Genomic DNA, 15,739 nt, shown 5'->3' with positions numbered 1-15,739 from the left:
CTAGAATTTCACAAGAAACTTACATGCCAGTCAAATTCACAAGAATATGAAGTAAAGTAATAGAGGACATCATCTTAAGCTGCACCATGGGAGGGTTAGGTTGAACATTAGGAAGCATTTATTCACAGAAAGGGTGATTTGACTTTGGAATGGGCTCCCCAGGGAGGTGTTGGAGTCACCAGCCCTGGAGGTGCCTAAGGAAAGACTGGATGTGGCACTCAGTGCTGTGGTCTAGTTGACAAGATGGTGTTGGGTCATAGGTTGGACTCAATTATCCAAGTGGTCTTTTCCAAACTAATCCATTCTGTGTGAAATAAGTTGAAGGCTTATTGCATTGAAAGAACAGTAGGATGGCTGTACTAGCGAAATACAAAAATAGTGAAAAGCTGTTTGTTTCTGAAGCCCTGATGTAATTACAGTAAGTTCTTAGGTTTAAATTTGTGCAAATGTTCAAGTAAGTGGTAATTAGGTTACGTGTAAGGTCCATGTTATTGTGATCAACAAGCTCCTTATTTGAGAGTTGAAACTTTATTTTGCTACTTCTATTTATTACTCATGCAAAAACGGTTTTTTTAAATTTTATGGTAATTTAGTGGATGTTAACAGTGTTGATTTATTGTCTGTGTTTATATGGGGTTTTATTTTACTTACTCTTTTACAATTCTCAACATTTCTCTTGCTGAGTACTATTAATCTGGGTTTAAAAGTGCTTGTGTCCTGAATAAAAACGTGTGTATCTTTATTTTCATTGTCTCCTAAGGTCTCTGTGTTTTGTTGCTCTCTCATAACCTGTGATCACATACCTAGTAAAGAGTGCTCTGCAGATTGCACTTTTCACTGATAGCAATCGACCATACTCTCCAAGGCCTAATCTCCCTGTTGTAGATACAAACTGAGAGGAAATGAAAAACAGCTATAAAGTCTTTGTTGCCTGTGTTCTGTGAAAAAGGTAAACCTGCCCAAACTAAACAAAGTCCCACAGCACCTACAAAAATGCAGTTCAAGTCATGCAAGAAAAGTTCTTTGATAGCTGGTATGAATAATGCTATCCATCATTAATTCATTTTGACAAAGGGTGCTTTTTTTTAGCTCTATTTTATTTTAATTTGTTTTAGAAAATATCTGTCTGATGAACATGGCAGAAATATTAACACTTTATTTATGTATTATTTATCTGGTAGTCAGGAAGGTATGTTTTTTTTGGTTTTTTTTTTTTTGTTTTAGTGTGTCTGTTTTTAAAAGATACCTATAGTGCCTGGAGAGAAGTACTTAAGTATTGATTTTGTTCTTTTCAGCCGATTTGTTTATTGTTTGTAATGCCTCTGTAGCCAGGCTTGGACTAGACATGAATTACTCTGTGTGACCTTTACTGTACTATTGTGCAATTGCTGGTAGGCTTTTTAAAAGCATGCATGTGTGACAGTTGTTGCTACAGTATTTTTTATGGCTTTGGCCTTTCAGCAAAAGACCAGTGAATTATTTTTCTAGACTAGTGGCAGGTATGTAGGCTTTGAATTGCCCAGGGATGATGGATGCTAAGCTGACTTCTTTGGAATCCAATGTGGCTAACAAGTCTTGGAGGCTTTATTTTTTAGGATTTATTTTCCTGGTCATGTTTCATCATCTAAAATGCCAAAGAACAAACATGCCTACTAAATCTTCTATGCATGACAAATTTTATGCTCTCAGCTAAAAAATCTGGTTTCCTGTGATTCCAGTGTTTTTAATGTTTCCCAGTAGTATGCTTTTTATGCACAAGAAGTCAGCTAGAAAACATGTGGAATATAGGTACCATCTTTCTAAGACATTAAGAAGCTGCTTTTGATAGTTTGGAACCAGGATCTCAAGCTGTGCTACATAATAGGGGACTGAGGATCATAAGTACAGGTAATATTATGTAAGGATATAATCTGACATCAGGTGTGAAAGCAGGTGGTGCTGACAGTTGTGGTCTGTGTCTCCTGCAGCTTAGGTAAAGTAGCAGGACTGCAGATTGGTCAGTATTAGCCTGACTTTTATTCAAAAAATTAATGAGTTCTTGGTGGGGGGCTGAGAAAGGAGTGATGCACCTGAACCAATCAGAAGTGTTTATCTGCAAGTCTGAATTAGTATTTTGGACCTTTGTGTTCCCAGTATAGTGGAGAAAACTGGGATATAGCTTATCTGCAATAATTTTGGTTTTCCTGGGTCTCTGTTCAGCAATAGAAATGTTTCAGGCTCTGAGTGCTTCTTAAAATATAAAGCACTGAGATTGCTGCTAACTGAACAGTTTTTAAGTATTTCTGTTATGAATATGGCATGAATGCTACTGTACATATGCCTCTGCCAGCTTGCTGGTACCTTTGAGTGTGTTGTGTAGACTTATCTAGTACCACATGATGTGGTGGCAGGTAGAGATGCTGAAGAAAGCAAATATTTTTTGCTTGATTGTTGTTGCACAGCTGTAACTATTTCTAAATAGTTACTAAATTTCAGTAATTATAATGAAGAAAACCATTAGGACTATTCAGGATACATGGGTGTAAGAACTGAAGTAGTTATGATGGCATCTCTGAAACACTCTGAATACTGAGAAGGGTTTTTTTAGTTTCATGAGGATAGTGTTGAGAACTGGTTACCCTCAGCTTGCATTAAAAATAGCTTGTGCTGAATGACTTTTTTGTTACTGTGTGAAGGCTATCATGTTGATCCACTTTATTTGGATTACATATCTTGAGAAACCTACAGGCCAGCATGTATTGTATATACTGTATGACCCAATATCCTTTTTTTTTTTTTCATTGTTGCTTCATAACTTGTAGCTGGATTAAACCAAAATTTTGTTCCCTAAATGTAGATGGCTGGAGTCCTTTTTTAGTGCTACCAAAATAAAGTTCTCTGTGAAGAGTGTAAAAGAAAAGGATTCAGATGGTGCTAATGTTTGCTGAGAATTCTAGGCAACTTCTCTTCAATTCTATTCTTAAAGCAGACCATTCACTTCCCTGGGCTCATCCAGATGCATTCATGGTACTCCTCCTGTCTCCTGGCAAACTTTAGTTAAGTTCATCCTTTATGTTCTTTATGATTTTCCACCTTGCTAAGGCTTAATGATAGCAGACATATGCACAAACACTAATTCTTAAAATTTGCCCTAGAAGTCCTCAAGCCCTTTAAGAAGTACTCTATTTTCAGTAGAGATTAGGCATAAATTAACCTTTCTCAACTGCTGATAACTGAAGGTAATGACATCAAACTGCTGTTTGAGGGCTCTGGAAGGTTTACACTATTTTCTGACCTGAAAAAGACAACAAGATCTTTCTAAGTACATTCAGAAAAAATTAGTCCGTTTTTTTTTTTTCCTGAATTGCTGTCCCACAATGGAGAGAGACTAGGCTTGATTGTTTCAGGACATTCCCTAACTATATGAAGCACTGTGTTAGTTCATTCCTTCAGTGAGTGATTGATCAAAATGTCCTTTAAGTAGTTTAGAGGTCTATATTTTCATGGTTGTGGATACTACCGTGGGAACAGATTGCATGGCATCATTACAGATGCCATTTGACATCAAAGATGACACTTATAGCCTGGGAACTTGTTGACTGTTAAACTTTTTCTGTTTTCACCCAGCACAGCATAGTCTCTGAAATTCTTCTGTAGTAGATGAGACATTTTGCACTAACTTACTGAAAATTAGGAACTTAATCATAGAATGGTTTGGATGGTTCGAGTTGGAAGAGAACATAAAGCTCATCATGGTACAGCCACAACTTCTCTTGGGCAACCTGCAGCCTGTACCATTCTTACAGTAGAGAATTTCTTCCTAATATAAAACCACATTTTTGGCAAGCATTGGAAACTTCTGTGCAAACAAGAGCAAAAAGCATGTGTTGGGAAGTAAATGAGGATTGCAGAGAAAAAGTAAAATTCTTAAAAGGAAGAAAAATGAGTGAATAGACAGATGGAAAATGGGAGATTTTTCTGTTAGGGAAAATTAATTTCTAGCTAAATGGATTTAGATAGTTATTTATCTGGTAAGAATTGCAAATAAAGGTAGAGGCACTGTTGTTGGGTGCTCTGTAGTGTTTGTAGCTGCATGCTTTGTCTTTGAATGCCATTACAAAATGCTTCTTTCAGAGACCTGGGATTGAAAGTGGAGTCCAGATATTGGAGTTGAAAAGAAGAGCATAAGTTCATCTGTGTTCTCTTTGTTTATGTTGCTTTTTTAGCTGGCAAAACTTTGTAATGCACATTTTTAAAAAGTAAATGCAAAATATCTGAAATACACACCTGTAATAGTAATATTACACAACCTGTAATATTACAGGTGTGTACAATACACACCTGTAATCGTTGCTTGAATTTGTTTTCTATGCAGGGATTGTTGGAGAAGCAGATGAAAATGGAGAAGATTATTACCTTTGGACTTACAAAAAACTTGAAATTGGTTTCAATGGCAATAGAATTGTAGATGTCAATCTGACCAGTGAAGGAAAGGTGAAACTGGTACCAAACACAAAAATCCAGATGTCATATTCAGTAAGTAATTTGATAATGCACCTGTAATAAGAAATTCTGCATGGTGAAATAGCTCAAAAATAGGTACTTGTATACTACAATATGTACCGATATGTTGGGCTATGTACTGATATATTAGAGGAAGATGCATCTTCCTTCAGTTATTCTGTTTTGTTGCTGAAAAACCTTGATAGATTTATTAATAACAAATGTAAAATTATGATTTTTTAAGTACTCCGAACAAACTGAAGCTTCTGCAATGTGCAGAAATGTGTTTTAGTGGGAAAGGAAAATACCCTGAAAGGATGGAGACTGGAAGTATAGAGGACCCATGAGTAGGCACACATCATCTTCATGTTTGGACTTGTGACATTTGTATCATGGGTTTGAACTGGATTCTGAGCTAGGATAAGAACCCACTGTAAGCCTTTCTGATTTGCAAGCAGTTAATATCAAAATTTACTTTGTTTTGCAATTCCAGTAGAAATTTCTTATTTATATAACTTGATTAATAAGGTTTTAAGTTTCTTTTTCTGAAGCTCTCTGCAGTGATACTGAGTTGCTGTGATAAAAGGTAATGAATAAACAATGCTTGGTGGTTGAGACAAATTAATTTTTTCAGTTTTCCTCATTATTGATGTTACTTAAATCAAGTGGTGGTTCACTTGTCACATTCAAGACATTTGTATAGTGAAACCATTTTTTAATGCATTGCTTTTCTTCCATATGATAGCAGTGGATAGGGTTTTATTTCAGAGAATATTCTTGCCACAATTACATTTCTTTTATGCTGAATAAGTTGTATAGTTTGAAGTGCAGATAACTGGGTTTTATATGTGCTTTTTAGAATTACATTTAAACTAATTTCCCTATTTTTGCTGCAAAATTGATAGTAGAAATTTCAGAATTTGCTATTTCAAATTCTGCCATCATTATGAAGTCCGTTTGCCCTAAATTTTAAGTTGGTCAGCATTGAGTATCAGCCAGTAATGAAAACAGCATAAGATATTCCCTTAAAAAACTTTTTAGCATGCAAAGCTCAGGACTTCTTTGCCAAATTCTTTTGCCACCAGTGGACAATTGCTGGGCTGGCCTGTGTGTGATGTTTAAGTCACAGATTGTCACTGGGGGATTTGTTCTAAACTGTGCTTCATAGTGGTAGATACTCTAATGAGAAATATATCTGCTTGAAACAATTTTGAAAGCTATTGATGTTTTGAGTTACTAATCTTGAACGAAGTTGTAATTTGAACTGAGGAACATTAATATCAAACCTCAAGCTGAATAGTGCTGTCATCTTGGGGTTTTTTAATGTCTCAGGACTGTGGTGAGGCATTGGGGTGTTCAGTCTACATTTATATGCTTTCTTCTATACTCAGTAAGAGAACAGTTTTTGGAAGGGATAGTTCCTTCTCATTCATTTAAAAATAGATATTTACAAGGGGCCTGCATTTGTTTCAATATCACTAAAAATCCTGATTATTTTTGGCATACTTTTTGAAAAAGCTTTTCAGGGAGGCTTGAATTTAGTTTGTAAAATTGTTTTAATTTTAATTTTTAAATGCAGTCTTGCAAAAGTTGTCAAAAATACTTTGTGCTACCATATTAGCACCATATAGTTCATTAATGCAATTACATTTTCCGAATCAAAAGCAGTCCTCTCTGCAGCTGGTGGAGAACTGACAGCTGTAATATGCTGTTACCCTGTGATAATCTGTCCATAAACACATACTTTTCCATTTGGTTTCAGAGTAATTTATTGGCCATTGAAGTGTCTAGATTCATAGTAATTATGTGTATGTATACATATTTTATATATACATACTCACATTATATAGATTCTGTAATCATGAAAAAGGTTTGTTGTATTTGTCAACTACAAATTTGTGTCTTTGGTTAGCCTCACAGAGACAGAGAGAACTGAGGCAGTGCAAGACTGATTCTTCCTTCTTAGACAAGGATGGACATAAGCATGGACAAGATTAGATCCATGAGGAGGGGTGGCTCTTGTTCATTCTATGCCTGACCTGTAGATGCCAGTCTATAAGAACATCATTCCATTGTTTTTTGCCAAAGCCCGTTCATTGAAGAAAACATCTAAAGTGGATGATTTTTAATAATGTGTTTTGGCTTTCTGCATGTGAGTATAGCTAAAAATACTGTAAGGAGCTTTTCAAATATAAACATTTCTCTCTTCAGGTGAAATGGAAGAAATCAGATGTGAAGTTTGAAGACCGATTTGACAAGTATCTTGACCCATCTTTCTTTCAGCACAGAGTATGTATTGTTACAGTACATCTCTTTACAATGGCTGCATTAGTTCAGATGTCATGCAATTTTTGGATTACATCTTTGAATTTTCAGATTTTCCAGGTGTTCTGGGACAATAAAACAGGGAGGTCTGACTGTTGTTTGAGTGGCAATGTTGCTGCTAAAATAGGATGGCTCCATTTTTTTAGAGTGCTTCAATAAATATGCAGGCAAGCTTCAAGCTTGCAGAAAATACAGGGTAGTTCAAGAAAATCCATTTAGGTGACCAGAAGCAATGAAACTTCAGGGACACAACTGTGCAACTGTGTAAGCTGCATAAGGGCAGTTGGACATAGGCACACTCCTTTCTGAAGTAAATGCACAGCAAAAAGCATTAGCCTAAACCAGTTATCGGTTGTGGTGCTATCAGTTGTGTCGAAATCTGCGGTTGTAATCTCCTTAAGGGTAGTGTACTGAGCTGTGCTACTTTCTGGAAGTAGAGACTTTCTCTACATTCTCTTTGGAGCTCAGTGAAAACCAGAAGTATATGCTTTTGAGGGCAATAGTGCTGCTGCACATTTTCATCCTGTGCAAAGCAGTAATTCCTTTGGCTTCGCTACTTGAACCTCTTTTCTAGGAAGGCAGCAGTACATTGTGTTGCCTTTTGCTTACCAAGGGAGCTTGCACAGCCAGTTGTTCAGACTTTGCTGCTGCTGAACTGAGTTGTGATACCTTGGTCCTGAGCAAGGCTGGCTGTTAAAAAGGTTAATGTATGGTGTTTCACAGGCCAGTTCTAGTGTCACTCTGAAAATGTAGAGTTACTTACAGTATGGTTTATTGTTACTTAGCTAGTGCTGTCAAGTTGTCCTTATAGACAACAATTTATCCTTACTACGCATATACAGTTCTAAATTTTATGGGTGTGCTTTCTTTTTGTAGATTCACTGGTTTTCAATTTTCAATTCTTTTATGATGGTGATCTTTCTGGTTGGCCTGGTGTCTATGATATTAATGAGAACTTTGCGAAAAGATTATGCAAGATACAGCAAGGAGGAAGAAATGGATGATATGGTAAGTCCTGCATCCATGCTTTAAAAACTCCTTTTTTAAGGCTTATTGTTTCCTTGTCATACATTCATTGTGTTAGCAGCTCTGAATGGCTTTCTTCAATTGGACAAAAAATGCCTTTTGTGTGTCTTGAAAGTGTTACTGGTTTTCTTTATAACATGCTTCTAGGTTGCAACCCAAAAATCTCTCTCTAGTCACTGTGTTAATGTTCATATCCAACCTTAGGATAAACTAGGTCCACTCTGACTTTGTAGTAGAAGCCTGATGTACTCCTAAGCACCTTAGAGGCTTTAGGGACAGGGAGGGATTCTGATAGATTTTATTGTGTCATACATTCAGGTAGTACCTTGTTCTTGTCTTCATAAGCATCTGAAAAGTAAACGTTTTGATTTGATGCATTCAGAAGAGAAGACACGCTTCACTTGAAGTTGCTTATTAAATCAGACCTTTTGTTTTTATGTAGCTTGTGTGTTTGTCTTTAATTGTCATGACTAGACTTAAAATTTGTTGTTGTTGTTCCCAGGACAGAGATCTAGGTGATGAGTATGGGTGGAAGCAGGTCCATGGAGATGTGTTTAGACCATCCAGTCATCCTCTAATATTTTCATCGCTTATTGGTTCTGGCTGTCAAATTTTTGCTGTGTCTCTTATAGTTATTATTGTTGCAATGATAGAAGATTTATACACAGAGTAAGTATAATTGTGCCATGTCTTCCATATATAAATGTTCAAGTGAACAAAATAATTACACAAATTATTGTTCTAACTGGCCTGAAAAAAATGTTTGAGAGTCTCTGGTAGTAATCTGTAGATCAGATGTAGTATTAAGAAGTGCTCTTCTAATTTGTAATGAAACTTTGTCTTACTGTTATCACGTTAGTTGGTCTCCTTTGATTTTCTTTTAGTTCTTGCTTTTTGAATGATTTATTTTGAAACTAGTTTCTTGTTCTGCAGAATCACTAGTAGATAATATGGGAATTATATGTATTCAAAGGTACAGATTTCACTCCTGGTTTCATCCAGAGTAACAAGATGTTAGTATATTTCTGACCCTATTTCCCCACCATGTCCTGTGAAGACTGAAATAAGAGTGTGCTCTGTTGTGAATAGTCCTGTTTTCTGCTGACAAGTCAGTATTAAGTCAGTCTTATCATAAATCTGCTTAAGAATGAAAATGTAATTCTTAAAGTTCTTTTGAACACGTAGTGCTCAGCCCGTGTTGATGAAAAATCCCCAGAAATAGGTCCTGACTGCAAAGTATCAATTTTAAAAAAGAAATAATACTCAAGTTTAAATTTACACACTACTTGTAGCTCACCTGTTTTCTTCCTTTACCCTCTTCATTTGATTGAGATTTTTGGGTTACTGGGTGGTTCATCTGCTTCTGTAGTGATTGTGTTTTGGGTATTGGAGGCAATTATTGGCTTGTGTTTGGGTTTTTTTTGGGTTTTTTTACGAGTGATATGTTTTAAGCAGTGACTAAACTTTCATCTGTGAGTATCACCTGTAACTTGATTTTAACAAGTTGTATTACTTGTAATGTGCCACTAGAGGGAGCTCTTGCTTTTCAATTTAGTGGCCTTTTAACGGTGTATTCTAAAAGCCACTCGGTAGTACCAGAATCTTGGCATATTTTCATTTTCCATAGGGTGTAATTCCCCTCATTGTGTCTCAGGGCTATATTTCTACACAGGCATATATACACACTCTTAATTGTGCAGCATATCAGCCCTTCAGAGGACAAAAGGATGTACGTGCCCTGTAGGGAGGCTGTAGGTTAGTCATGTCAGTTGTAAAATGTATCAGAACAGTATTTTTTAATAGATATGTACACTTAGTCTTTTATTGCAATAGGCCTTTCTGTCACTTTCAAAGTGAATTTAATTCTGCGTGTGTAGTGGAACAATTGACCAAATGTGGTGCAGACAAGTCTTATGTTTAGGAAAACAGCACCAAGTCTGGTGTTTTTACTGGTAGCCTGGATTTACACAGTGGCACTGCCATTTCAGACTCTGCCTCCTCTTGGGGGTTTTGCATGTGTTTCTAAATTGTCTTAAGTTATGAGAAATTAAAAAAAAAAAAAAATTGGTGAAACAGTCCTTCAGTGTGTGTGACCAGCAGGTACATTTGCTTTGGTCATGCTGTCATGGAAGCTTACGTGCTAAAGATTGCTTCTTTGAGTACAGCAGGCATCCAGGAATGGTTCCTCAAAAACCAAAATGGCAGTAACTAGAATCTCTCAGAGCAACTAATTTGAAAAAAGTACAGTAAGTCAGTTGAAAACCTACTGCTATTTGCTGTCGAAGAATAACAGAGGGATGTGGAGAAACAATTCTATTAATTAATAACATTTATATTTTCCTATTCTTAGATATGATCTTTTAAAATGTATTTGGAAATGGCTTCTTTGATTTAAAATTATTAGCTTTGCTTGTAAAATTTCAGAAAAATTTTGCCAAAATTAGTCGTCCAACATTTAATGGGGTGACATTTAAAAATTACTAAGCTCTTCTGATTGCACTACTTAATGCGGATTTGTGACTTCATTATAGTATTTATAGTTTCCAAATCTAATTTTCTGCCAGATGAGCACTTTCGATCTTAAAAGTTAATTTCTGGGGGATGGAAGAAACATTATTCACAGTCTTAGTACATTTTTGTTAATACTGGCCTTTTGACATTTTATCTGCAGTTGAATCTTAGACCTAATGTATGTCATGTAAATAGTTATTTATGCACAAAGTACACACATCCAAATGTCAGGGTATATTTATCAGAGCTGAGAGTCTGTACTCCAGTTAAAATAAATGCATGTTAGGAAAGAAGGTAGTATGTCACATTGAATTAGACTTGGCCAAATCCTTGTGTACAAACAGTTCTCATTCTTATGCAGATTTTACAGTTTAAGCACTTCTAAATATTTGTATTTGTATGAAAATATTAAACAACTGCTTTTGCTAAAAATACAGGGTTGTTTTTTTTTTTTTTGCTCTAATCAAGTTTGGTTTTGTATTTCATTTACCAAAAACATCCCTTCTTATAGGAGAGGATCAATGCTTAGTACAGCTATTTTTGTTTATGCTGCAACATCTCCAGTGAATGGATATTTTGGAGGAAGCCTTTATGCTAGACAAGGAGGTAAATTGTTTTCATGTTTCGGCACTTTCATTGCATTGTTAAATGGAGAAGTTATTATTTTCTGATTTGCACCAGTGTAGAAGAGTCCTCATGGAGTTAGATGGAATCCATTAGATTCTTAATAAAGAGAAAATATTTGAGTATATTTAACTTTCATATTATCTACTCTGTCAGTACTGGCTATACTTTCTAAAAAAGTAACTGAAGTCTTAGATTAATTTAAAAGAGCTAAAGAACTGTTAACAGTTGTGACTTCTGAATTGCTTGTTATACTCTCGTATATAATTTTTGGCTCATGACATCCACAGAGTATAATAGCCTTTCCCTTTTGTGTAACACGTTGTTAAACAGCTCATGTCATCTCCAGATAACTCCTACTTGGTATTCTTCTCTATGTACTAGGGGGGTTACGTTAGACTAATACAAAAGGACAGGTATAGGTTATTTACTAGACCATTAATTGCAGATGGGGAAAACTGTTTATATCATCTTTTAAAGAAAATTGTTCTACTTTCCAGTATATGCTCTACTTTATACTTAGCAAATCAAAGTGAGCATCAGTAGAGAGCAGAAGCCAAATAAATTTGACAGAAGATTTGAGCAGACTGTCTTCAAATGCTCCCCACTATGCCTCTGAGTTATGACCAGTTAGATTCTTGCAGTGCACTAGCTTCATCCATTCCCTATGCTGCAATAAAACAATAATCAATATCTATTATCTTCTAGAATGCTTTAAAAAAACTTGTTTGCAAAAGAAAATTTGTATCTTTTTAGCATGATATACCGTTAGTGTTCAATCTCAACTGAACTTTGAGTTTGGAGGTTAGAAGTTTATTTTCATGTGGCTTGTTTATATAGCTAGCAATCTGTACAAAACCAGATCTAGTTAGAAAAGGGTTGCTGTGCTGTAATGTATTGTCCTCTGTAGTTGAGCCAGATAAGCTTTTTTTATTACAGATAAACATGTATCAAACTGTGAAATGCTGATTATGTTGGCTCATGGTGAAAATACATATGATTGTCTTGGAAAAACATGCTTTTTAAATTTTTTTTACTTACTGCATATTAATATCATGGTGTATAAATGCAGAAAGTATTTAAGAGCACAAAAAGTACAGGGACTACAGATAGGGGAAATTTTTAAGGTATAGCCCAAAAGGATTTCTTTGATCTCCTCAAGGAGCTCTAAACTTCGTAATAGCTGCTAACAAGCGTTCTGTTCCTTTGATGATTGGAGTTTAGAAATCACTTTCTTTCTACTTTTTCTGTTGTTGGAAATGTCAAGAGTCCAGTTTTCCTGTATGTTAAACGTTGTGACATTTTGCTTTTTACCAGGGATAGCCATTTCCTTAATGCATCCTGAATGTGTGTCTGGGTTGGCTTGGTCCAGCTTGGATCAAGCCAACCCCAGCAGGTGCTGCCTGGAAGCAGCTGTAGTGCTGAGCTCTCCTGTGCTCTCAGAGTGGGAGCAGGTTCTGCACAGGGCCAGCTCTGCTATTTCTGTCTCTTCTCACCTGCAGCTACATACACCCTCAGGTTTCACACCCAGCTTCTTTGGCCAGCTTAGTCAGCATATGCTGTTCTTCGGCTGAAATGTTCTTGTGCTGTATCTCTTTTCTTATCTTTTCACCTGGCCTACTAAATTGATTAATTAATGTGCTGCATGTTGTGGGTTATTAGGACTCAGATGAAACTTAGTTTGCTCTTAGCTCTTGTATTGGTGTAGTATGTTGTTACTTACTTTTTTCACCTTTTTGTGGGAGAAGTAGTCAAATGTGTAGAAGTAGTCAAATTCTGGAGTGCTTGCTAATATTTTTTTTTAATGCCGTATCGTACCAGTCCCATTGAAATGTCCCTTCTTACAGGAAGGCGATGGATAAAGCAGATGTTCATTGGAGCCTTCCTTATTCCAGCAATGGTGTGTGGAACTGCCTTCTTCATCAACTTCATTGCCATCTATTACCATGCTTCAAGAGCTATACCCTTTGCAACCATGGTGAGTTGTTTGATTGGAGAATTTAAACTCCACTGTACACACAGGAAAATTACTTTTTTTAAATCGAAATACATTTGTGAGTCATAATTTAGAGATAGCTAGTTAAAAATTTATCATGGGAGGGGGCTTAATGTGCTTCAAGTATAATTAATTTTAATCGCACTAGCAACAGCTGCTGGATGCCAAAAACAGTCTTATCTCTGCTTAAAGTAGCACATTGCTTTGTATTCAAGTTTAGTGTTTTAACAATGGGGGAAGTTAGCAATGTGAATTTCCTTCTGGATGGCCAGTGCAAACTGATTATAATATAAAATGAAATACAAAGAGATTCCAAGTGAAAGATACTTCTAAGTCATTGCAATCAAGCTAAAAATAAAAATAAATGAGCAGGCAACAATATGAGATAAGACATTCTGAGCAGATTTGGCTTTACAAAAATGACTCGCTCTTTCCACTTTAGTATTATTTACTGTCCAGTTATGGTCTTGTGTCTGTACATTTACCTTACCACTTGAAAAGCTATGCTTGTTGTAGTACTTTTTCATTTAGTTATGATGTCTTTCTCTATTTCGTCAGGATTTTGTTTTATGTTGGCCCCTTTCAAGCAACCTCAAATAATCCTGTGAATAAAATGTAGGAAATAATCACTTGTCACTTGGCCAGAATTTCTCTTTGAGCTTGTAAGGGTTAATGTTTTAAAGCAGAAACTTTTTTGAAATATGCACCATAAAATTGCATTTTCTAATTTTGTGCAGTAGCACTGTAAACTTAAAAGAATATCTTGATATAGGAAGTCTTGTTTTCTTTTCAGTGATATCTGTAGCAAATCTTGGAATTCAGCATTTTTATAGATTTCTTCTTTGCATATCAGTTTTTCGCGATATGTTAGGTTGTTCTAATACTTCAGAGACATTCAAGTAGCCTTGGATTTCTTAGTTTAAAACTACCATAAAATGAAGCTTAGTATGAGAAGTTTCTGTCCTATATATTGCATTATTTGGGTTTGTGATGGGAGTTCAGTATGTGACTGAAAATATTTCTAAAGAACATATTGTTAGTGAATGAATGTGATAGAGATTATAAACAGTAACAAGAATAGAGACAATTCTTCAGGGAAAGATTTCCAATAATTTTTTACTGATGGAGGAATCATTCTGGGTACGTTTCTGGTTCTAGTCACCTTCTTACTAACAGTATTTTCAAAGCAGGCCTAAATAACAGCTTTTTACGTTGAATTCATTTTTATAAAACCACTAAATATAATATAAAGCTAAACGTGTTTGTAAACTCTTCACTTATTTTTTCTCATTTTCTTCTTCGAGAAATTAGATTAAAATTCTATCTTTGAATAGTGTGTTTTTGTTAGTTGGTCAATGTGTCCCAAAGCAATAATGTGTCATTTTTTCTTTCCTATGCTAGCAGCCATATAAAATACTGTCATAAAAGTTTACAGCATTGATCTTTGATATGTGCAAAGAGACTCTGTTTTACTGCTAAGCAAGCAGTTATGGTATCCCATTTCTCACTTGTATTCTCATTTGGAGGCCAGGAATGCTGAGGGAAGGCGATTCCACGTGTGCTGAAGTTTGTCTTGTGAATTTGTTCAGCTGATTTGTATTTTAAGACCATGGGCACGTGCATGGAAAAGCAAACCGATATATAAATTTTCAGGGTTCAAGTCATCAGGATGTTAGGACTCTGTATGCACAGTGATTTTAATGTTCACAAGGCTTTATGAAAGCATTTGAATCATTGTGACTGTGGCAATAAAACTTAAGTGGAGTTAGCAGGCAAGCAGGTTATGAAACGGAAACTTCATCAGGATGAGCAACGCTCTAATGACTTCAAATCAACAAGCTGGTTTGTAGAAGGAAATGGAAATTGTTTGCAATTACCATGTTGTGCTTCAGGTTGAAGTCCCTAGGAAGCCCTCTGGCTTTATGGATGAGATCCCTTTGTGTCTTTCCACCTCTGTTTTCAATGCAAAGAGGCTTCCAGAATTGTCTAATGCAAATTTGCTGCTTTCTTGGGGAAATAAAACCTCTGCCACCTAAATGTACTAGAACACACAAATAACTTCCTTTATCCTGACATATCTTGAAACCACCCTCCTTGATTTAAATTGCTGGCATGTATTGCCCCATCATCTTGATTGCCATAAATCTGGAAAAAGCAGAAGCGGAGTTACTGAGAAAAGTTCCGTAGCTAAAAGGTTGCTAAGAGACTATTCTTAAATATGTCATCCTGTACTTTGCCAGTTTTGCACTGCCACTTTCCAGTGAAGTATCTAAGTAGTGTCTGTGACTTAATTCTTCTCTCCAGAGGGATTTTCCAATGGAATTTAGGCAAGGGCAGCTGACAGAATCAAATCCAGGACATCCAAACTGACACTCAGTTGCTGTATCTTTCACCTCCCTGTTTTTCACAATCTGTTTTTCTACATTTTGTCTCAAGTCCTCAAATTCAGAGGGCTCTTAGGACCTTCATGCATCTCATTGTAGTCTGTTTTGAACTTCAAAACTTCATTCACCTTCTATAAGTCATTCCTGGTGTCTGGCATCTCCTTGAAGATGTGGCAGGGCCTGGGAAAATACAAAGCTTGTTTCTGAAATCAGTCTTCACTCTTGGGCCTGTGCCCTTAGCCCTTTTAGATACACTTGCAAGCTGTCTTACCTATGGAATGACAAACCTTCTGCAGTGAAATAAGCCATGAGCATGAGCAAAGGCTTAATCTCTTCCTTGGGGTAGCTTTCAGCTGTCCTTCCCTTTAGAATGATATCAAGAATGTGACAG

General features: G+C 36.1%; 1 protein-coding gene across 2 annotated transcripts in view; it reads left to right on the top strand.

Annotated features, from left to right (window-relative positions):
- The window catches only part of TM9SF3 (transmembrane 9 superfamily member 3), a 44,882-nt gene that overhangs the window by 14,854 nt on the left and 14,289 nt on the right, over positions 1 to 15,739 (top strand). For both annotated transcript variants that reach the window (XM_068197458.1, XM_068197457.1), the window contains exons 4-9: positions 4,355 to 4,515; positions 6,694 to 6,771; positions 7,684 to 7,815; positions 8,336 to 8,502; positions 10,856 to 10,950; positions 12,816 to 12,946. In XM_068197458.1, the coding sequence (XP_068053559.1) occupies positions 4,355 to 4,515; positions 6,694 to 6,771; positions 7,684 to 7,815; positions 8,336 to 8,502; positions 10,856 to 10,950; positions 12,816 to 12,946 (764 nt within the window). The remainder of the gene's footprint in view (positions 1 to 4,354; positions 4,516 to 6,693; positions 6,772 to 7,683; positions 7,816 to 8,335; positions 8,503 to 10,855; positions 10,951 to 12,815; positions 12,947 to 15,739) is intronic.

Source organism: Anomalospiza imberbis, chromosome 8 (assembly GCF_031753505.1).
Source record: "Anomalospiza imberbis isolate Cuckoo-Finch-1a 21T00152 chromosome 8, ASM3175350v1, whole genome shotgun sequence".
NCBI classification, from domain to species: domain Eukaryota; kingdom Metazoa; phylum Chordata; class Aves; order Passeriformes; family Viduidae; genus Anomalospiza; species Anomalospiza imberbis.
The sequence above is the reverse complement of the archived record's forward strand: the minus strand, read 5'-3'. Positions and strand labels throughout refer to the sequence as shown.